The 24710-nt window shown below is 41.6% G+C and overlaps 1 protein-coding gene across 3 annotated transcripts in view; it reads left to right on the top strand.

The window, feature by feature from the left end:
* The window catches only part of mpped1 (metallophosphoesterase domain containing 1), a 101572-nt gene that overhangs the window by 27003 nt on the left and 49859 nt on the right, over positions 1 to 24710 (top strand). For all 3 annotated transcript variants that reach the window (XM_044185253.1, XM_044185252.1, XM_044185251.1), the window contains one exon: positions 14377 to 14602. In XM_044185253.1, the coding sequence (XP_044041188.1) occupies positions 14377 to 14602 (226 nt within the window). The remainder of the gene's footprint in view (positions 1 to 14376; positions 14603 to 24710) is intronic.

Below are 24710 nucleotides of genomic sequence, written 5' to 3'. Positions count from 1 at the left end.
ATCCCAACAGTGTGTGTGTTTAAGGTGAAACACAAATTTTCTGACTCGCACATTGTGCAGCCTGAAGAGCTGTGATAGCTAAAAAAGGACTACTCTATGCGTTGTTGAAAATCCCCTGTTTGCGCAGAAGCGAGTGCTGGGTTGTCAGTGGTTGGAGGCTGATTACGCGGGACAGGTGTAAGGAGAGACACAGAAGACAGAAAGGGGAAGGGAGGAGAAAAAAAGGGTTAGCGAGGGCGAGGGTCAGACTTCGAGCTTGTGAGCAGCAGCACTTCAGTCCAATTCTCTCCAATAATGGCCTCTTTGATCAGGCTTTCAGCACACACTCGTGGATGTGAGCACACACACACACACCAACAAGGATCCACGTGGATTTCGTAAGCAGAGCCAACACTCTGTGTGTGCGTGTTTGTTTGTGCGCTGCCCTGGCTGTAGACTTGAGTGGCGTCTTTATTCATGCCGTGTGATAGCGTGAGCTGGCGGAGCGGAGCGGGAATATACTGCAGTGAATGTTGTGTTTAAATATGGATCTCATTGTGCTTCGGAGTTGACTCGGGGTCAAGAGAGGAACAGCTTTAATTCTTAAAGGCTTTGTTCTCTCGCTCTCTCCTTCTGTCTGTCTCCCCCTCTGTCTGACTTCAGTTTAATGGCTGCTTTACTGGTATCACACACACACACACAATGACTACTGACAAAAATACTGAAGATTCACTGTAAGAAAGTACAGATCAATTAACAACCAACTGGCTATTTGCAGTGTTTTTCTGTCTTTTCCCCTTAATGTGTGAGAACAATTTCCATCCACAGAATGTATAAAATATTAACAGGACATTCCGGGCATTTGATCTCTTTTATGAGCTCCACTCATAAGGTGAATCCAGTTAAAAGAAATCATCACTTGTTTGTTGTAGCAGAGGGGTTTTTAAAGGAATCCTCCAATCTTCCATGTTCCTCCAATGTTTAGCTTGCTCCTCTGCAGAGCTGTAGCTGTAGTCAGCTTGGATTCATAGCAGTTACAATGGTTTCCAATGGTGACCAAAGTTGCAGCAAAATAAGTGAATGTGCATAGAAACTTTTCAGAGCACTCCTGCAGTGCAATCCACCTCTCTGCTGTTCTCTGTATGTTCAAAACAGTCGTTACTTCACCAGTAAATCACTAAATATGCTACTTCTGGCCGAATGTATGAGGGAGTAATGGTTCATCACCGAGTGTTAGAACATACTCATACATTGTGGAGGACCGGAACTGCCAAAATCAAAAATAAATGAGGAACAGTTGGCTCACAACTATCATACCGAGGAGATTTACAGTTGGCTCCAACCAGGACTCTGATCTGGATCATATTTTCTGGTTTTCCCTTTGATGTCCTCCGGCTGCTCTGCTTCAACTTTCGGTGATTTACAGAGTTTGCTGATGGACAGATGGCTTTAACTAATTGTTGTTAGCGGTCAGCTTATTTAGCTGTGCAGCTAGCTGTCTCATTAGCTGACGTTACAGTTAGAAGCAAGTGAAGCTATCTGTTTTCAGAACTCCCCATGTTTGTGGAGTTGTGAAATGTTACCATACATTTCTTGTGTTAAGTCAATAGCGTATCTACTTTATTTCCATGAGAGATCATTTTAAATACAGGTGCACTCCCCATTAAAACACAGGTGCATTACCAATTTGCTTTTAATTATGACAACTGGCCTCCAAAAGTAATTCCATCAATTTCTGGAATCTTCCATACAGATTAAAGAGACAGTCAACTTGGTTCACTGACCCACTGAAAATGAAAAGTTTTAGTAAATAAAAGCTGAAATAAATGTCTTTCTTGGCTATTATTTTTTAAATGATCTGTTATGGAAATATAATAATACCCTAATACCCCCTATAATACTTTATTAACTTAACACAAGAAATGTATGGTAACATGAAATATGTGGAGTTGTGAAAATGTTTGAGTGTCTTTAGCCTAGGTGTATTTAAATATATGGCCTCAACTGTATATATATATAGAGAGAGTATGTATTTATTTTAAATATCAGTACTGGCCTCAAAAATCTAGTATTGGTTGGCCTTTATTTGATGCTCTAAAGCGCAGTAGCAGAGTATACCTTTTTTACGTTTCAAGAAAAAACAATTGCCTGTTTACACATTCAACAGATATGGAGAAGCATTAGTATTCAACAAGCTAACCTTATAAATCTGCTAAGCTGAACATGTTAGCAAACAACTGCACAATTTATTCAGACACAGAGTAACATTAGCATTCACTTTGAGTTGTGTTCCTGGCCACCTGATGAATGAAAGTCCAATATTCACTCTTCTTTTAGCTCTGTTTTGATGTCAGCCAACTCTTGAGAAAAAATACCTGGCTTTTTAGCTGCTAAACGTTCCACTATGTTCACCAGCTAGCTGCTAATTTTGTCTACTGTTTGGTTCTGGGCAGGTAGTGTACAGTGGCTTTGTCAGAGCATTCTTGCTGAAAACAGCTGCCTGTGGGTTTTATGAGAGCGGAATTTCGGGACACAAAAACAAAACAATGAGATAAAAAAGGCAGAAAAGCTTTGTAAAACTGAGGGGAAGTGCAGAAATGGGTGATAATTCTCTTATGGGTTTGTCACTGCATGAGACACCTTCTCATTTAATCCATTGTTAAAATAAAACCTTAATTGGTGCAGCTTTAAGTGCATTTTGAAGGTAGAAATGCATAATAACTCTTCCTGATGACAGGAGAGTGGTTTGAAACCAAAGTAACCCCAACTTTCATCTTGGTACTGACCCCTAATAAAAAATCAACCACAGGCCTCTCTCTCTGACTCTGTGTTGCAAGGTCTACAGCCTTTAGCATCTCTGCTACAACTCTTTATTTAGCGCCTGTTCTACTCCGTTCCCCTTTACTGCTGAATAATAGATAAGTGACGACCATGATGCGATTGCCGTGTAGGCACTTTAAATGCGAGTGTGTGTTTTTTCTTTGCCCGGGAGAGGGAGAGTGTGTCTCCTACTCTGCATCTGCCTCTGTATCTGTGTGTGTGTGTGTGTGTGTGATTTCTGCCCTTCCATCTCCATCCTCTTCACATCCTCTGTCAGGTGTTGCAACCCCCCCAAACTCCCCTTTGGACCTCCTCTTCACCCCCTCAGCTTCCCTCATTCTCCTTCCAGCTTGCTTCCTTTAGCTTGGTAACAGCTAGGGCATTAAACTTTCATGATTGCTGACTTTTTCTGGCATGCTGTTCTTCTTTCCTCCTTTGCTCCCTTTCTTCTGTCCTTCCTTCCTCCTCCCCATTCCCTCATTCCTTGTCTTACCACTTTCCTCTTATTTCCCTCTCTCTTCTTCTCTCTTTTCTCCTTCCTCCCCTAAGCCTAATTTTCTGTCATTCTCATTCTCTCCCTTTCTCCACTTTCCTTCCTTCCTATCTTTTTTTCTCCACCCCTTTCTTATGTTTACCCAGCAGTGAGTGCTGCTGGAGGAGAGCATAACGAGGAAGTTTGACACTCCTTTATGGTTTGTAACATTGGGAAACTTGACAGAATTTCAAGTGACTGTAAATTTAACTGTTTCCCATCTGTCCCTCACTGCTTTTGTATCTTCTATTTGCACACTTGAAAGACTGCATTTTTTGCGTATGTCTGTGTGTGTGAGGATGAGGGAGAGAAAAAGATGCAATGGGATGTGAAAATGGTCTTAGGAAACATCACCAGTTTTTGTTTTAAACAAGTTCTTTTTTCCCCCCTCCAAGTTCAGAAAGCATTTGGAAGAGAGTAAAGCCTCTGCGGATATTGCTTAGGAAATGATGGAAGTATTTCTCATAATTGCCACCCCCCCGCCTTTCTCTGTCTCAGATTTGTTTTCTGGGTCAGTGTCAGTGCATGTAATTTGCTGTACACAAACTGTTACTGAATTAAGCAGTAGTCCTCTCTTTCAAGCAGAAATAGACAGCAAACAAACAGAGGCCACACAGTTACAGAGCAAAACAAAGAGAAGAGAGGAGTCAGATGTGAATCAATTAGTCTGTGTACAGATCAAGCACTTTGCCATTGTGATGTTTAGCCACCAGCACTGCAACCTCACTGACTCAGGGTTAAAATCAGAGAAAACTTTAATCTGCTGTTCATAATAAAACACAAACATCCAAAGGTGAGCAGAGCAACAGTGGTGCAGCCAAATATTTGCTGGGGTTGTGTTTTAAATCTCATCAAAGTTTCAATCACCAAGAGTATAGTCTACATACTACTGAATTAATAGTACCTTGTTCAAACCTAGTTACAAACTACAGTCAAAGAAATTAAATGTAGCCATTGTCATGGGTTCTGTCTGATACAAATGATCCCAATGGGTTCCACACTGTTAGATTTATACATATAATGTGGGGAAAAGGGAAGCACAATGCAAATACCACCTAGAATTTTATAAATAGTAAAAATGTAATGGTAGTGGTAACATTAATATTAATAAATTAATAATAATAGGAATGACAGCTATAGGAATAATAATGACAGTATTAGTAACAGAGCCAATAATAACAATTGTAGTAGCAGTTGTCGAGCAGGAACACAGGGGCAGCAAGTGGCCCAGAACCACAGATCCAGTCTCTGCAGCTCCGGAGGCAGAAATACCTGCTGTAAGCGACAGAAGGAGAGAGGAGAGAAATGAGAAAGCACAGAACTACGGGAGAGGGAAGATGTAGAGTTAGTAACATGCAGTAATAGGATAAAAATGCATACAGATGGAGAGGGAGAGAAGGAGAGAGGAAAGAGGTGCATCTTGGGAAGTCTTCTGGCAGTCTAGGCCTATAGCAGCATTACTAAGGGATGGTTCATTGCTCACCCAAGCCAGCCCTAAAAGAGGAAAGTCTTAAGCCTACTCTTAAATGTGGAGATGGTGTCTGCCTCCTGAATCCAAACTGGGATGTGATTCCACAGGAGAGGGGCTTGATAACTGAAGGCTATGGCTCCCATTCTGTTTGGGGCCAAGTACAATAACTTCAATTTTGTCAGAGTTTAACATCAGAAAATTGCAGGTCATCCAGGTCTTTATGTCCTTAAGGCATGCTTGAAGTTGAGCTAACTGGTTAGTTTCATCTGGCTTGATCAATAGATATAATTGGGTATCATCCACAAAACAATGAATGTTTACGGAGTGTTTTCTAATAATATTGCCTAGAGGATAAGGTGAACAGAATTGGTCCAAGCACAGAACCTTGTGGAACTCCATGACTAACTTTGGCGTGCACAGAGGAGTCACCGTTAACATGTACAAACTGAGATCGATCTGAGGTAGTGTACAGTGGGTTTATTAGAGCTTTTTGTTGAAAACAGCTGCCTGCTGCTGCTGGAAACCAGGTTGATGAGAGTCATGAGACTAAATCATCAGATCAGAACAAGAAAAGGTTGTGGATCAGAAAACCAATACAAGAGGAGAATTGGTTATTCACTGTGTGTTCATCACTATAAGCGAGCCCTGTCAAATGTAGGTTACAGAAAGTCTGGTTTGCATGTTGTAGCCCATAAATTACAATCCCCTGCTGATCATTTTGTTTTGAGATTACAGTAATTCTTTCCTGGCAGCAAGTTCCAGTTTCAGTTAATTTCACAACACTAGCGGAGACTTGGATTTGATTGAGATTGGTAATCCATCACAGTGAACACTTGATCGCCTGCCACATTTTGTCAAAGTTACATTGTCATCATGTACCATCATGAAAATTCTTCCTTTGTTAATGTGTTCAAGGACACTCTGACACTTGTGACTTCATGTATATCAGAAGAGACATATGAGTGTCTGCGCCCGTGTCTGCACCCTCCATGGGAGGGTCACCACCAAAACAGAGAAAAGAAAAAGAAAATATTAAAACACTTAAATCTTGGATGTTGGAGAACCTTTGATTACATCAACTTAGAACTGCTTTCAGCATTTCTGTGTGATGAACTAGGTTTGACACAAATATAAAGGTACATTCTGCAGAAGACCGCAGTGTAGCCTGAGACTGCAGGTTGTAGTTTAACATCGGCTAAATGTGGCATCAGTAGCAACCCAGTATAAAAACAGACATAGGACAGATGGCGAGTGGCCAGTCATTTAATTCATCAGCATTCATCAGAAGCCCACGTCGCTGGTTCTGAAAGTTGCAGCTTAATCTTTAACCACTTTATCCTGGAGGCAACGTCGACACACTGAACATGGAAGTGGAGCAGACAGGATGAAAAAGACAGAGATAGAGTGTAGGAGGGAGAAAGAAAAGAGAGAGACCACCTACGAGGCTGCTTGATGATGCGCTGTATCTGTCTTTGTCACTGCTTCTGTGTGTGTTTGTGTGTCTTTATGAATGTGTGTGCGTAATGCATTATGTTCAGTTAGGACATTGTGAAGTGTTAGGAGGTGCTGCTGTACTCAGATAAAATGTGTGTTTTGGATGCGTTGCTCAGTAGGCGGTGTTTGTGTACACCATCTCATAATTGCTGGCTGTTTTTGTTTTGCATCTGCTTGCATGACTGTGTGTACATGTTTGTGTGTGTGTGTGTGTGTGTGTGTGTGTGTTGAGACACAGCAGTGTATGGGTGGTAAGTTAAATGAAACAAGTGAGTATTAAGTTTAAGCTGAGGTGAGAAGGCAGAGGCGTCGCTGCTTTTCTTCCTTCATCATCCATCTTGTTGCATGTCTATTCCTTACTCACCTCTCTCTTTTTCTCTCTTTCATGTGACATATTACTTTCCTCTCTCACATCCAGTCTCCCCTCTCTGTCTCTGACTTGTACACACACACACCGCACACACATGCTGTAAAGGAATTACGACTGATCCGAGCTGAGTCTTTAACTTGTCTGTCTTTGAACATCAGTGCCATTGCTTCTGAAGCTTCTCTTTGAATTATTGCATTTCAAAAACACACACAGGCATATGTGCATTAAACATTAACATTGACATTAAAGAATAATTCTGGTTTATTACAACTTATTTACATCTTATTTTCTTAGTTCACATCCTTCCATTGCCACAACAAAGTCCGACATGGCAAGAAACAGGAGCAGTCAGATGATCAGAAAGGTTGTAAACAAGCCAACAGTTTATGCAGATCATCTGAACCACAAGCGCATCTGAAATGCCCTTAAAAATTGCACAGGAAACAAATGTGTACAGGTATGGAAGGTATGGTAGGTCAACAAGTTGGTCTGTAAACTGTGATGGATGTTTACAATGGCAGTTTGGGTAATCATTTTAGTTTTTGCAGTGTTGCAGCGGTGGAAAGTAACTAAATACATATCCTCAAGTACTGTACTTAAGTACAATTTTAAGGTGCTTGTACTTTACAATACGTTTGGAGTCTAAGTGGATGTTGACACACAGGTCAGTGTGGACCGTCATGTACATGAACAGGTGTTGAATTTAATGACTCAACAGCTACGCAGACTCAGAAAGTATAAGTTGCTTGATATCACAGGATGCAGGAATTACTAAGAGCACTGAGCTAATGTAAGTGACTGTGTGTGTGTGTGGCAAAAAGGAAAAATTAATGGAGTAGTTTGACATTTTGGGAAATATGCTTTGTTGCTGAGAGCAAGACGAGAAGATTGATGCCACTATGGAAGCAGGAGGAAACAGCTAGCCTGTTGTATCTCATTTTTTAAATTCGTATACAAACAGGAATGTTAAAATGACAAGTTGTGATTTTATGGGGATTTATGTGTTACGTGACATGATGTGCTAATTAAATAGCTTTAGAGGTGTTAGCAGGTGTATTTTTGAATTTTGGACACAGCCAGGCTAGCTGTTTCCTCCTGCTTCCATTGTTTATGCTAAGCTAATAGCCTCAATACCATGAGAGTGGTATTGATCTTCAACTCTCATCAAGAAAGCAAATTCCCCAAAATGTAAAACTACGTCTTTAGAACACCTGCTCTAAAGCTTACAAAATACTAATGAAAAGGTAATAGGTCTCGAGTGATGCAATAAAAAAAACAGAAAAATTGGCCTACGTAACAAAAATTTTACATTTTAAAAGCAGTTGAAAAACAATAATGCAAAACTTTGTCTTTTAACTACACACACAAAAAAGGCTCCTATGCTACGAAAAATAAGAGTTAAGTTGTAATGAACTGAACTTTTCCTTTAATTTAATTTTAGCAGAAAGTTTTGGCAGCTGCTTCTTGTACACATGCATTCACTCATACTGACACACACTGGTATTAATTTAAGCATTTTGGGTTGGCAGGAAATATTTGGCCCCAATTTTCTGCAACTGCACACACACTCATAGACATTCTAGACACACACACACACACACACACACACACACACACACACACACACACACACACAAAACACACACACACTTTGGTATTAAGTTATTTGGCAGGATGTTTTGGCTACTAGTCTTTGGTATCTACGCACATACACACACTTAGAAATTAAGTTTGTCTTGGCAGGCAGGAAATTTCTGGCTTTTTTGTTTGTGCATGCACACAAACACACATATAAGAGTTCGCACACACACATGCATACACAATGGGCAGTAATCCCCCTGTACATGCCAGAGCTTTGGGCAGAGCAGGGATTTTCCTCTTCAAAGAGCAGACCACCCATCGCAGCTTTGGAACAATGGTGGCTGAACTCTGGAAGATTTCCTGTGGCAGGGGTGGGAGTCCACACACAAACACACATACAGATACTGTAGCCAGTGTTATGTATAGACACACAATCATATCCATGCTTATGCACAGACCTCCAGGACCATGTACATACCTACAGGCTGCATGTGGCACTTTTACACACATTTACACACACACACACACAGGCTGCCTTGTGGAGCTCATGGGAGGACGGAGGCTTTTGTGACAGACAGACAGACAGCAGATCTGGAATGTGTACGACTGGAGGGGGGCAGGCGCTTGACAAAAGAGCAAAGACACTGAGCGAGAAGGGATTGAAAAAGAACCAGAGAAGAATAAATGGATGAAGGGACAGAAGGAAAGATTGGTCCAGCTGTTTCCACTCCTGAACGCAGCCTTGTTTTCAGCCTGTGCTGTCCTATGTTTTCCTCGAATCTTTGCACGCCCCCTTGCTCACTTTGTTTTTTTTTCTTCTTCTTTTGTTATTTTTTTGATGCGGCAGAACACAAGGTGGCCATCCGCCCTGCGCCGCTGCTGATTCTCTCACCGACAAATTAAAACTATTTGTCGCTTAAAAGCAGCCTTTTGAATTCAAAGACAAAAGATGGCGGAGCGACAAAGAGCGGCCTGCGTATTGTGGGGGAATGATGCCCGAAATGTTTAGATGCCCCCCCCCCCCCCGCACAATCACACACTTCCACCCACATCTCTCCCCTTTTCTTTTCTGTCTTTTGTAGACAGAAGCAACACATTCATTCTCATTTGATGCAGAAATAGTCTTTTTGTAATTACTTTGTTCTTTGTGGACATGCACAGTCAGAGACTGTATTGTTGAATTTCTTTCTTTTTTTGTATTATTATTTTTTATTGACAGTAGTTGGCTGCAATAAACAGATGCACAAACTGGCTGCTTTTAGTCAGATTCAACTATGTAAAGTTCTAAAGCTATTTGGTATTCTCATATTGTCACTTGCAGCTTTTTTTCTGGGGAAACTTGAAAAAAAATCATCCATGAAATTGAAATTTAATTCTGATAAGTAAGAGTGTGTTGTGTATGTGTGTGTGTAGGAAGATAGTGCAGTATTTGTGTCCAGCTGGTGGAGTTTTATATTTCTCCATGTGATTTATTTCTCTCGGTTTACAGTTGGCCATCAAACTTCATGGGTGAAAAACTGCTCACGTTGCAGAATTTCTGGGGACATAGATAGTGTTTATTTATTGAAAATTTATGAGAGCCTTGTTACCTCGCTTCTGTCAGGCTCACATGCACACACATGCATAGACACATACAGTACATCTATTTCCCTTATTTTTGATGTTTGCATTTTAGGCATTTAGCTGATGAGCTCATCCAAAGCAGTTTTCATTCTTCCTCAACTTGTCTGTCTTTGAACATCACTTTAGTAGATGTGGATGATTCCCTTTGAATCATTACATTTCTTTATGTATATTTGTAGATGAGTAGACAAGGTTGTACTGTTGGATGTAAAGCGTGCCACCTCAGGGAAAATGGAGTAGAAAGGAAATATTACAAATTCAGAGCTCAAAGATTAAACTATAATGGTAGCTTCTGCTTGACCTTACTTCATTAATTTTTCATATATACTTAGCATTTTTGCTATGCATGCAGTCTCAGGTCAGTCCAGTTTTCATCTATCACTTCACACTCAAACAACAAGCTAAATTTAATTAAATTCATTTTGTTTCATCATGTCATCATGTTTCTAAGGTTCCTGTGTTTGAAGATACATCGGTACCAGTTGATGGCAGGACATGATGAATTTTTTCTCTAATAGTTCAAATTTTATTATTAAAGAAACTCATGAAGTCGTTACTACTGAGGGCTATAGGAATACATGGTTCAATAGAGCTATGACTCTGTCAGCCTGGCTACAGTGCTGAAAAGAAACCTGGGGTTGTTTTTATTTTCCTCTATTAATGATGAGTAGTAAGCTGCTCAGGCATTATGGAGGGCCTTCTTATATGTTTTAAGATTATCTTGCCAGACTATTCAAGATTCTTCCAGGTTGTTGAAAAGTTTTTGCGATGTTTGCTTTAATTTGCGGGTTTGGGGGTCATACCATGGAGCTAACCTTCTTTGTTTTATTATCTTCTTTTTTAAAGGGGTGATAGAATTGAGTGTTGTTCACAGTGAGCCTGCAGCACTATCAACAAGACGGTCAATTTGGGAGGGGCTGCGATTAGCATAGGAGTCCTCTGTTATATTGAGACATAACAATGAATTAAATGCAGATGGAATCACTTCCTTGAATTTAGCCACAGGACCAGAAAGATATCTAGAGTAGGAGTTTTTGCCTGCTGGCGTGTAGTCCAGTAATAGGAGTTCAAAAGTTATGAAATAATGGTCCAATAATGAAGGATTCTGTGGAAAGACTATTAAATGTTTATTTTTCAATGCCAATACCAGAACAAGGTCAAGGGTGTGGTTAAAACAGTGAGTGGTTTCATGTACACTCTGACAAAAGCCAAGTGAATCTAATAATGAGAGTCTCAAGTCTCCAGGTAAATGTTGACCTCCCATGCGGCTACTTGGCTCCTTTCCTGGTGAGCTTTTTTTCTAGTCGTCATAAAGGCTGCAGAGAAAATATGTGTTGTCGCAATTTGTAGCATTTTGTGAGGCAGTATGCGATGCAAAAAAACAAGATTTGTACATGCTGAAAGCAAAGACCTTAGACATGAACATAGTTTGCTGTGTGATAAATGCAAATTAATTCCAACTTATTCTTAAAGCTGCACAATTAATATTTTCATATTAACATCAAATGATCAAAGGACAAAGTTTAATGTGAAAATGGTCGCTCATTGTGACAAAATCCCAGAGAATTATCACCTGACTCTGCAGTTTTACAGGGCTTTTTAGCATCTTTCAGCTCATTGTTGTCTTTTCACAAGTTTAGCATTTAGCAGCTTAAAAGCCAGATATTTTTCTCAGGAGTTAAATGGCTGCATTTATATAGTTCTTTTATCCAAAGTGCTTTACAAGGTTTTTGCTGCTCATTCATCCAGTCCCACATACACTCCCACATACACTGGCCAACCATCGGGAGCATTTTGGGGTTCAGTATCTTGCCCAAGGACACTTTGACATGTGGACAGGAGAGGGTGGGGATCAAACAGCCAATCCTGTGATCAGTGGAAGACCCGTTCAACCTGCTGAGCCACAGCCACCACGCCGAGTTGGTGGAGACCAAACCACAGCTAAAAGTCTGGGCTAACTCAAATATTTTGTCTAAGTCTCGTCCCTGCAGCTCCTTCACAGCAAAAGCTTTCCAGTAGCCTCTTTGCTTCCTGCTTGATTTTGTCAGATTTCCGACAGCTGGAAGGCTTTTAATGTGGAGCAGCTTCAGGCATCTGACATACAAAGCACAAAGAAATGTTTGTGTTAGCCTGGAATGCTAGTTTGCCAATAAATAAAAGTTAATCTAAATTAATATTTGTGTATGTTTTATTCCGTTGGAAACTTGCTGAGTTTTTCAAATGTCATTTTGCTGTTGCAGTGGCAGCATCTGAGTGTCTCAGTGGTTATCTCAAAACCAACCAAATGTTGCATGGATAAATCAGACTCAGCTTGATTGCCAAGTAGGTTTACACATACAAGGAATTTGCTTTGGTATTTTGGTGCAAAACAATAAATATAGTAGAAATATAAAGAAAGATACAGCAAGTACTGCAGGTCAAGAATCATAAATATAAAATATAAATGTACCATAAGATATTAAAGAATATTAAAAAATATTCTAAGAAAATCATAAAGAATATGTACAATATGTATATATACACCAAATACCACATGGGATAGGACTCTTGACTTACTGAAATTACCAGTGCATTGCGTTAGGAGCTCCACAAACGCTGAACTTTTGTAGAATTTTTAAATTTTTAAAGTTTTTTAGGGCAATACAATTGTCCAAAAGTGTAATGTTTACTTGAATATTTCTGTATTTCCTCATCTATTACATTTCTCAGTACTTGTGAGAGAGTAGCAAATATTGGACTTCAGGACCGACTGTAGTCTTTGGGATGTGAAATACATTTATGATGCTGTAAGAAGACAGTCCCATTACCTTCAAAACTTTGCATGAGATAGAAGTAATAATTTTTATTTGGAAGTATTCCTTCAACAGTGGCTTGTCCAGGGACGATTGTGCGAACGCTCCTTCGAACCTTTTGATTGTGGTATGTGTGTACTTGTGCCTTTGTGGAGGTGCAGTCCCTCATTTACGGGGCTTTTTTGGTGTCTGCTTGACAACTAAACACAAGCCCTTCTGCCAAACAAATGGGAGCTTTGTTAGGGAGAGGGGGTGGCCCAGGCCCAAACTGCAGAGATGGGCACTCTTTGACAGCTGCTTTCATCTTGTTATTATTCCTCCTTCACACTCAAGGATTTTTGGGCTTCCTAAAGTATTTCTGTCGTGCCTCCTTCCTCTCCCTCCTTCTATCCCCGCACTCTTTCTCTCTTTCTGTCATCGGGATGTGATTGGCTGTTATGACAGAGCCATCGCCGGGCTGTCAGGCTCTTCTAAAGCTCAGTTTAATTATTCCTTTTCACTAACATGACACGTTCATGCACAGATGCATGCAAAGTCGCACACACGAGGGAAAGTGACTCACAAACACACATGCTGACACACAAACCAGTGTGCTCAGCTGCATGCTGCACCACCCTAGCAGTAATTTAAAAAAAGCCATGGTGATGGCCGTGTTGAACTCTTTGTCATCCGCTCTACCTGATAAAGCAGACCCCCAGATGTTTGTCAGTGTTGGCTCTCTGTTTCATCAGCAGAGCTTTGAAAACATCATGTAGATTTGCAAAGGGCCGGCCGCTGCTGGGTTTGATGAGCGCAGATCGATCACGGGCCCTGCTCTGCCAGGCTCTGAATAGCCAATTAAAGTCAATGAGATGGAGGAGAAAATAGGGGCTGATGTGAAGGAGTGGGTGTTTGAGTAGAAGAGGATGATGAGAGAGAAAGAGGGGAAAGATGCAGCAGCAGTTGCCATAGTTGGTAAATGTTTAAATATTCTGCGTCGTAAACTTCACAATGATCACTCTTTCAGCTTTCCTCCTCATCATTTCTCCAGATAAAGATTCCCTGATGGATGTGTTCAGCTATGCTTCCATAAACAGAAGACAGCAGTGCACTGGGTTGAGACCTTGACTGATGGAGGGTAGCTAAGACAGATGTACAGATTTGCTAGAAATGGAGGGGAAAACAATGAGAAAGCCTTGTCGCATGTGAATGCCAAGCCATCTGGGATGGGTTTCATGTCATCCTCAATTTTCCCTCCCCACTCTGTCTGACACCCCTCTTTCCATCATTTCCTTTCTCTCACCCCCTACCCTACATCTTGTGTCTCTTCATCTTCCCTATCTGATGTCTCCTTCCATTTTGTATTTCCTCCTCTACCTGTCCTTCATTTTACATCCCTTCTCTCTTGCCGTTACTACTTCTACCTCCTTTCTCCTCATTTTCACATCTCCTCTTCCTCCCCTCTTGTCTTTCTTCTATACCATCTCTATCCCCCTCTATCTTCCCTCACATAATTTATCTTTGTACCACTCCATTTTCTTGCTTTGTTACTCTTCGTCTGACATTCTTCATAAAATTTTGCCTCCTCTCTACATTTCTGCCTGTCACTCCCCAATCACTCCCATCTTCCCTTTTGTTTAATTTTCCTGCCTTCTCCTTACCTGTTTCTCTCATTCTTTTCTTCCCTCCCTCCCCACTTTCCCCCCTGCCCCTTCCCCCTCTCTTCCCCTGCCAGGTACCCTGCCCTATGACATCAAGATAGTAATCGCCGGAAACCATGAGTTGACCTTTGACCAGGAGTTTATGGCTGACCTGATCAAGCAGGACTTCTACTACTTCCCCTCTGCCTCCAAGCTGAAGCCAGAGAATTATGAGAATGTCCAGTCGCTGCTCACCAACTGCATCTACCTGCAGGACTCTGAGGTCACAGTGCGGGGCTTCAGGATCTATGGCTCCCCCTGGTGAGTAACAAGGGACAAGGGACTTTCATGTTGCATTTATTGTCACCAACTTCTGTAAAATTAACACATTCTTACGATCAATTTTACACAATATTTTGGCCTTATTCTTCAAGGTTGGGTGGCCCCAAGTGCAGCATTTTTTTGAAAAGTTTCAAGAACATTATTACAGAAGTATCTCAGGGCTAAATTTCTTTCTGATCGTGTCCTGTATGGGAGGAATGGTCAATCAAACTATTTGGTAGCAGGTTAAGCATTGTTGGTGAATACAAATTTCTTGAGTGCTTGCTTGCTGCTGTTTAGATACAAGTGATTTTGCTTTTAGGTTTTTGTTCCTTTGTGTGTGCCGAGAACATTTACCACAGGTGACCCCAACCAACTCCTGAAAAATAACCCCTCTAAAAGTCAACACATACCGATTGTGTCTTGTAGCACTGCATCATTTGATGCCCATATAGCACACACCAGAAATGACATACAGACAGATGCATTCGACCCTGGGAAATAAGACAATGGAGTATCCTGATTCAGACAATGCATTTATTATGAAAAAATTAAACAAAGCCTGTGAGCTATTTCAGGCAGTCAACTTGAGTCCACCGCTACATATAAATGGCATACTCTTCTCAGTAAAAAATAAATTCAATGCACCCCTTTGATCATGGAGGTGTTCATATTGCATTTCATAATAGGTAGGAAAATTATTACCACTCCCTGCTGTACTGAGCTTGGTGCTTCCTTCTGGGGAGTGATGAGGTCAGAGTCTAGATGCCAAATATTAACAGTGTGCATAACTACCTTCACATAATAATCCGTTATTGGCTTGCTGAACCAGCATCAGACATAAAAGGTAATCATCTTATTCATCCATACCACTTGTGTCCATATATTTTGAGAGGGTTAAGCAAACAGTTTGACAGTGGCACAGGGTTTCAGTCTGTCAAAATCTAGTTTTAAGGCCTTCATTATTTTAATTATGTGTTCAGATTTAGCATATTTCTAAATTAATTTGTGTTTAGTAAAATAACCACATGGCAAATCTGATGCTAGGTAGTATTCCACCATAGAGAAACTGTACACACTACAGAGTGAGGGGGAGGAATGGGGTTGATATGGGCTCAGCAGCCCATTTTTGCCCTAGGCCCCATAGCAAGTTAATCTGGCCATGACTTGGTGCCAAAGTTAAAATGATGGTATTGTGACGTTGCTCTCCTACTGTTCTCTTTTCAACTTCATCTGTGCATCTTAGAATCATTGAAATTTATAATTTATTTGCTTCTTTATTGAGCTTTGCTTTCTATTGTCCTACCAACGTGTATGCGAACAAGTGCATGTATGTGTGTATGAGGGTGTGTGTAATTGGTTAGGTGGTGATCCATGATCAGCTTTGTGTGTTTGTGTGTGTATTATAGTTACAGATTCCGAAGGGCAATGTTTGAGTGTGTTTGTGTGTGCCCCCAGTGCTGGATAATTGGTTTGCTGTGATAGCAGGGTCCCCTGAGTTTATTGCTCAGGCCACTGCAGAGATCTGCCTGAGGTGGACCAAGGAAGATGGAGATTGTAAAGAAGAAGGGAAAGAAGAAGAGAGGGAAGGAAAAAGTGACAGAACCCATGGAGGGCAAGAGACAAAGGAGAGATGTAGGAAGAGACAGACAGACAGAGGGAGGAAGGGATATTTAGGAAGAGATGATTTTATTCAGATGCACCGGCTGGCCCTGGCTGGTGTAATGGGCACATGAGGTGACGAGTGTGTGTGTGTGTGTAAGAATATCTCTGTCTGAATGTGTGAATGTGTGTTGTGTGCTCTGCTGTCAGTCTGTGAGTGTGTGCACCCGTGTGTGCTCTCACTTGCCTTGGACTGAATGCTCCTGTGTGTGTGTGTGTGTGTGTGTGTGTGTGAGCCTCGGGGTGTGTTCTTGCAGCACAGAGGGGCTCCAGCTAGAGGCTTCGTGTGTCCCCCCCTCTGCACTGCCTGCTCCTCTCTTCTCTCCTTCGTTCCTTATCTCCTCTATATCCTTCTCTGCTTCCTTCAATTTTCCCTCTATCCACTATACGCCTCCTCCTGTGTTTTCTTCCTCTATCAGTTCAATCCTATCTGCTCTGATCCCTAAACTCCCTCCTTCCCTCTCTTTATTAATCTGTGCACCCTTTTACACCCTTGCACCTCACCTCCCTAATCATTTCAATTCAATTCAATTTTATTTATATAGCACCAATTCATAAGAGAAGTTATCTCATTGCACTTTTCCTATAGAGCAGGTCTAGACCGTACTCTTTGATGGACTCTGCATGTAAATGGTTGACACATAGCAGCCACCTCCTCCACATGCTCCTGTCTCTGGCAGGAGTAGAGTGACAGTGCCTATTCCGGTCCCTCTGTCGCCATGGTGATGCCAGGCTGGCACTGCTTTATGGCCCATGGATCACCAGCCCGCCACCATGACCACAACCACTATCACCATCACCTCCACCACCCTGAGGTGCTACCCAACTATCTGACTTTGTGACGGCCTGATTATCTGAGTGCTTATGGGTACTTAATTTATTTTCTGACCTGTATTATAGTGTATTATATTTTTTTGCTTAGTACTTCTATTCCTGTGTGCACTGACGTGATAGTGAGCTGATGTAGCAAAAGAGTTTCCCCTTGGGGATCAATAAAGTATTTCTGATTCTGATTCTGATTCTTATCAGTAGTCTGTCTGAGTCTGAAATCTGCATTATATCGTTCTGTAGGAAAAGTGCAATGAGAATTCTGTTATGAAATGGTGCTATATAAATAAAATTGAATTGAATTGAATTAACAAATGCTAACAGGCTAAGCTAAGATGGTGAAAATGTTAAATATTATACCTGCTAAACATTAGCATGTTAGTGTTGTAATTGTGAGCATATTAGCATGCTGACATTAGTATTTAGCTCAAAGCACCGCCTCACAGAGCTGCTAGCATGGCTGTAGACCACACACAGTGGTGGTACAGAAGTGTGTGACATTGGCTAGCACAGAGCACATTAACCAGAGAACTAAATTAATGAATTAAATAAATGATAAAAAAATGTTGCAGTCATTTTAACTGGCAAAAGCAACCATTAGCACTGGCTAAAAGTGAGAAATGTTGGAGCTTTGTGATTCTGGGTATTTTGTAGACCTGGAACCAGATCCAAAATGGAATGTGGCTATTGGAACGCCACCGTAGATATCATATAAGACTGCCCCGACTATCCTCTCTTTTCCCATTTCCTGTGTTCTGACTGGCTCTCTGTTTCTTCATTCTGTCTGTCGCTTCCTCTCATTCTCCATCCCGTTGTCTGCCACTGTCTTCATCACTTTCCATCTCTTTGTCCTCCTCCATCCCTCTATCCATCTGGCCTCATAGGCCGTTTACTCGTTCCTTCTGCCATCCCTCAATCCAACTTCATCCTCTCCTTTTTCTCTCCCTCTCTCTCCTCCACAGAGGTAGTGTGATGCTGTGTGCCTCTCAGCAGGCACTTCCAGTCCATCCCACGCCTGGATCTGATACTGCAGAGAACCTACTACACACACATACAGTCACACTCATACAGAAACCATGGTGGAAACCTCTCTCTCTCTCTAAACCTCTCTCTCTATCTCGCTCTCTCTCTCTCAAAACCTAACACGGCAGTGGCGGATGGCCGCCCACCATTGACTCTTGGTTCTGTCCAAGGTTTCTGCCTCTTAAAGAAAGTTTTTCCTTGCCACTGTTGCCAAATGCTTGCTCATGGTGGGATTTGTCTCTGTAGATAATATTATAAAGAGTACGGTCTAGACCTGCTCTATAGGAAAAGTGCAATGAGATAACTTCTGTTGTGAATTGGCGCTATATAAATAAAATTGAATTGAATTGAATTGGAAAGCAAAAAAGAGGAAACGCTAACAGTATTATGAAGGGTGGACAGTGTCTTAATGTGTGTGCATGACGTGTGTGGCTGCAGTCAGAGTAAATGTGAGTCAGTGGTTACAGTGGGTTCCTTTACATCTCTCGATGAAGAGCAATCCAGACAGACTGCTCCTCTTCTTAACTCTCAGACTGGGTGAGGCAGCACATGAAGTGCTGATCTGTTTGTTTGCTTGTAGTCTATACCTTGGTTCATTTGGTCCAAGGGAAAAAATTATAACTGTTGCATCTTAGTTGTGATCCGGTTCCTGTTCACGCTGGCTTTTTACAAACGAACCAAGAGAATTAAACATGAGGTTATACAGACTGACGGTTAACTCATTAGTTGGACAGTTTTGATGATGTCATCCTGCATTGTCAGTGCATCATCAGGACCCGCCTGGGAAAATCCAATACTGGTGACTGACAGCAGGTCATGCAGCACTTCAGTGCTTCCTATGTGTATATTTATGTTCTGTGGTGTCACAAAGAGCTCACAAAGAAATAACTGTAAATTGACTGCATGTTATGCAGCTTTGTGGAGTCCTTCAACACGTCTTTAACCTGAGCCTGAGTCTTCAAAGGGTCCCCATTCTGTGGAAGACATCTTGCCTCGTTCCTGTGCCGAAGACGCCACGTCCCAGTGGCTCCAAGGACTACAGACCGGTGGCACTGACCTCCCACATAATGAAGACCCTGGAGAGACTAGTGCTGGTACAGCTGCGGCCCATGGTCAGACCCCTCCTGGATCCCCTTCAGTTCGCCTACCAGCCCCGACTGGGAGTTGAGGACGCCATCATCTACCTGCTTAACCGCATCCACACCCACCTGGACAGGCCGGCAAGCACGGTGAGGATCATGTTTTTGACTTCTCCAGTGCTTTTAACACCATCCGGCCTGCCCTGCTGGGAGAGAAGCTGGCAGCGATGCAGGTGGATGCCCCCTTGTGTCCTGGATTGTGGACTACCTGACTGGCAGACCACAGCATGTGCGGCTGCAGCACTGTGTGTCAGACAGCGTGGTCAGCAACACTGGGGCCCCTCAGGGACTGTCCTCTCTCCTTCCTCTTCACCATCTACACCACAGACTTCAGCTACCACACAGAGTCCTGCCACCTTCAGAAGTTTTCTGATGACTCTGCTGTGGTGGGATGTGTCAGCGGTGGTGATGAGACGGAGTACAGGGCTGTGGTGGGTAACTTTGTTTCATGGTGCGAGCAGAACCATCTGCAGCTCAATGCGACAAAGTCAAAGGAGCTGATTGTGGATCTACGGAGGGCCAAGGCACCAGTGACCCCGGTTTCCATCCAGGGGTCAGTGTGGACATTGTGGAGGACTACAAGTACCTGGGAGTACACTTGGATAATAAACTGGACTGGACCAAGAACACTCAGGCTGTTTACAGGAAGGGCCAGAGCCGCCTCTATTTTCTGAGGAGGCTGAGGTCCTTCAACATCTGCCGGACAATGCTGAAGATGTTCTATGAGTCTGTGGTGGCCAGTGCTATCCTGTATGCTGTTGCATGCTGGGGCAGCAGGTTAAAGGTAGCGGACGCAAACAGACTGAACAAACTGATCCGTAAGGCCAGTAACATTGTGGGGTGGAGCTGGACTCTCTGGCGGTGGTGTCAGAGAGGGAGGATGCTGGCCAAACTACACGCCATCTTGGACAGTGTCTCCCACCCGCTCCATGACGTGCTGGCTAAACAAAGGAGCACCTTCAGCGGAAGACTCATCCCACCAAAGAGCACCACAGAGCGCCACAGGAAGTCATTCCTGCCTGTGGCCATCAAACTATTTAACTCCTCCTCTAAGGATTAGTCTGTTTGACCCTAGGTCACTAAACTGGACATTGAGCATTACATCTTAATAATAATTGTGCAATATTCTGTTTACTACTCAAGTGCAATATTAGTTTTCCTTGTTAGTTTTTCTTATTACTGTTACGGATATACCTCAATCACTCTCGACAGTACATGCACCTCCGCTTTTACTATTATTTATTACATAATTAGTGACATTGTATTTATACTGTACTTCACCATCTACCAGTAAACCCACTTGGTACTCGACACTTAGTTTATCTTATACTTATACCAACATGTTACTTAATTTATTTCTGACCTGTTTATAGTGTATAATATCGTTTTCTCCTGTGTGCACTGACGTAAAGAAGAGCTACTGGAACAAAGAGTTTCCCTACGGGGATCAATAAAGTATTTCTGATTCTGATTCTGATTCTGATGACAAACAGCCTGAGACAGGAGAAAAAAGAGCCATTTTGTAAAGCAAAATTACATGGGGTGGGGTATTTTAGATCAATCAATCACACTTTATTTATATAGCACCTTTCAGACAAATCAAATGCAATTCAAAGTGCTTTACAAGGGACTGACAAAATTTAAGACATAAAGAATGGATTTAGAGAATAATGCACGCCAAAACAATCAAAAACTAAAAGTTAAATGAATAAGACAACAATAAAAGATGTATAGTTAAGATAATAATTAAAAGAAAGAAAGATCAGTAATAAAACTGAAATATTAATAAAATAAAATAAATAGATAATAATGAAAGAAAATGCGTATAAATAATAAAACCATAAAATTATAAAATACTACATAAAAGCCAGACTAAATAGATGGGTTTTTAGTTTATGTTTAAAAATATCAATGTTTTCAGCTCCTCTCAGATCCTCTAGAAGGCTGTTCCAGCGGCTTGGAGCATAGTGGCTGAACGCAGCATCTCCAAATGTTTTGTTCTGCTTTGTGGAACAGCTAAAAGAGAAGAACTGGAGGATCTGAGGGTCCTTCTTGGTTCATAAACTAAAAGCATTTCTGAGACGTAGTCTGGTGCAAGGCTGTGTAGTGCCAACAATAAAACCTCAATGAAAACATCAGTAACGTCACATGTACAAAAGTTAAACAGTCCTTTGCTTAGCTGTATACACTGTTACTCTATGCTATGCCCAGTTGTTACGTTACCCGTCCTTGGGAGGGAAAGAGAGGTGGCTTTGGTGCTGCTGTTAGCTGGCAGTCAGTCTGTTGTAGATGAGCCAAGCTGGGAAGAATTGTGGTTCCGCTGTGGAAGCGTCTTTTGCTGTGCAGTGTCCGCTTGTAGAGATCGGAGGAAGCCGGTCTTGAAGCCTGTGGTTGTCCTTACAGAGTTAACAGCTTAACTTGCTTCATGCTCCTGTTAGCATGTGAAGTTAGCTTGGCAGGCTTTGTGTGTAGCAGCCCTTTGTGCTAAACTTTGTTGCAGAGATCTAGCAGGCTCTCGTGTCGCTGCAGTAAGATCAAAGACTTCGGTTCTACTGCGTGTTTCTGCTCAGAGTAGATTACACGGAAAAGCCAGGAGGAGAGAGTTCAGGTGTCTGCTGGTGGGGGGAGACAGCCATGGCTGTCCGCCGTAGTGAAGGATTCCAGGAAAAAGAGACAGAACAAATCATCACTGACCTTTTTATTGACCTGGTGACATCTGGGTAACAGGTCAGACTGGCCAATGCTGCGTTCAGTGGCTCACAGGATTGTGGGGCAAAAGAGAATGCAGTCTCCTAACAAAAGTTCGGTTAACAATCACCCAAATGATTGAATTCTGTGGAGTCCCAACATTATGTCAAGTCAAGTCAATTTTAATTATATAGCCCAATATTACAAATCACAAATTTGCCTCAAGGGTTTCACAATCTGTACAGCACTTCAGTACACCAACGTCATTTTCAGTTGACACTGAAGCTGTGGTAGCAGTTGCTAGGAGCAGTTATATTAACATTATTCACAACAATTGAAGAAATATGACAACTATTTCTGTATTTCTGTACACTTTGTACAGGTGGTTCTGTACATTATTGTAGTCATTTCTCTGTTGCTATTTTTACAGCTAGTTATCTAGCTAGCTATATAGGAAGATTACATCCCCAAACTCTGATTTGTTGGTTATTATCCAGGTGTGCCCAAGCTGGGTGTAATCCGGACATTACAACATAGAGCCCAAGAAGTGCCCACCGGCTCAGAGGGTAAGAAGAAGGAGGAAAAGCACGTCCAGAATGCTCTCTCAGCCTGTGGTTATCCTACTTGGGCTCTCAACAAAGTTAAAAGAGCCAAGAAACAGGACAAAAGGGAAACAGAACCAAGAAGGAACGGTGTCTCCATCCCTTATGTATCTGGACTGTCTGAAAAACTACAAAGGATCTTTAGACAGCATGATGTTCCTGTTTTCTTTAAACCAGGCAACACTTTAAGACAGAAACTCGTTCATCCTAAGGATGAGATGCGCACACAAAAACAGAGCAATGTAGTTTATTCAATTCAATGCAGTGAGGAAAAGTGCAAAGAACGGTACATAGGTGAGACTAAACAGCCACTTCACAAAAGACTTTATCAGCACAGACGACACGCTAACTCGGGATTGCAGAGTGCTGCGCATTGGCATCTAAAAGCTACAAACCACACATTTAAAGACAGTGAGATGAGATTCTAAGTAGAGGGAAGAGTTGGTTTGAAAGAGGAGTCAAAGAAGCCATTTTTGTAAAAAAAAAAAAAGAAAACCCGTCTTTGAACAGAAATGATGGTCTGAGAATCAACTTGCCAACCGTTTACCACAGTGTATTAACACCATGGTCAAGCCAATCATATGCTAATCAGGTACTTAACAGTGATGAGGGTGGTGCAGCCAGAAAACAATAGGCCTGATTACTGGGCCATCATAGAAACCACAGAAGGTCAGTTTCAGGTGAAACTAGGCAGGGTAAACAGCAGACACTCAGGAAGATTCCTCCCAGAGGGCAGAGCCTAAGCAACACAGAGTAGCTTAAATTCGTGTCCGCAGACCATTTTCACTATTGACAATGACTTCCGGATGGGAGCCGAAACGTTTTGATTCTGAAAACAGTGTCCAGATGACTATGACTGAAACCTTTTCTACAATGATCCAGGTGAGAGAATCAGCCGTCAAAGAGCAGAGATGTGCTGTGATTCAGGGGTCTGAAACCAGGCTAGCCTTTATTTCAAATGTATCCAATTTCCCCTGTTTATAAGTATATTTTATCATACATTTATAAGAAATCTGCCTATTTTGTCATCTGCACCCCTTTGTCCAGTTAACTCATTGTTGTTGATGTCAGTTGCAATGTAACACCATGTTGCATGGCATGGTTTACCAAAGAACATTAAGGTGAATCTGTCATGACAACTGTTATAGTACAGGTGCGTTAATTCTTCCCCCCACTTTTCCTCACCCTGTTTTTTGTGAGCCCACCCAGCTATTATTTGGATAAAATATTTTTTATTTGAGTTTTTTGATATGTAAACATTGGCACACTGGAGCTGTGGCTGTGTTTGGTATGTAAATCACCATGTAAGATTTTTGACTTTGTTAACCTATAAATGCAAATTTGTTTTAGAACTACGGCACACCAGCAAGTCTGATGCAAAATAAATAAAAGCTGCCGTACTATTGTCTCCATTATATGCAACTAATTTAGAAAAAAAACATCAATTAAGTGTATGGGTGTGCTGAAGCTTTGATTTATTTACTAAACAAATTCAGTTCAGCAAGTCAGAATCTTTTCCAGAAATAACAATAAACAACAAGAGCTAAGCAATGCATGAAACATGTTCTGTGTGAGAAGTGTTTATGGGATGTCAACTTCCTCCACCAATAACTTTGAGACATTTAAGACATTTTTTCCTTACGCTAAGAACAAATAATGATGCCAGTGGGGTGAGAGATTTCCTGTTGTTACCAGTGTTTCACCCTTTGTTTCACTGATGTTTAGAAAGTAAAGTGCAAAAACATCATCTGCTGCACATTTGTTCTATTGTAATATTATAGGAGTCAGTCTGACTGTAAATGACAAGTTCAGATAGAGATTTTTTGCACAAATATACAATATAGATGAGTGCATTCCAGCATTTCTGTTCCATATTATAAGCATATAATGATGAGGTATTATCTGTCATTCATTTATTAATTAAAAGTGAGCTCCATCTTTCTATTACTGGACTGAATATTGCTTTAAACCATCTACTTTTGAAATTAAATATTCACACAGAGAGTACATAATAGTTTCACCAGCTGGTATCACAGATCTTGGATGCTCAGTACCTCAGAACTACTCTCTACTCATAATTTAGCAACTAAGATTCTCGGCAGCAGAAACCAATCTGGCAAATTCGGCAGATTACATCTGAGTCATTATTAATAATGAGCTGCATGG

Source organism: Siniperca chuatsi, linkage group LG23 (assembly GCF_020085105.1).
Source record: "Siniperca chuatsi isolate FFG_IHB_CAS linkage group LG23, ASM2008510v1, whole genome shotgun sequence".
NCBI lineage: Eukaryota > Metazoa > Chordata > Actinopteri > Centrarchiformes > Sinipercidae > Siniperca > Siniperca chuatsi.
The sequence above is the reverse complement of the archived record's forward strand: the minus strand, read 5'-3'. Positions and strand labels throughout refer to the sequence as shown.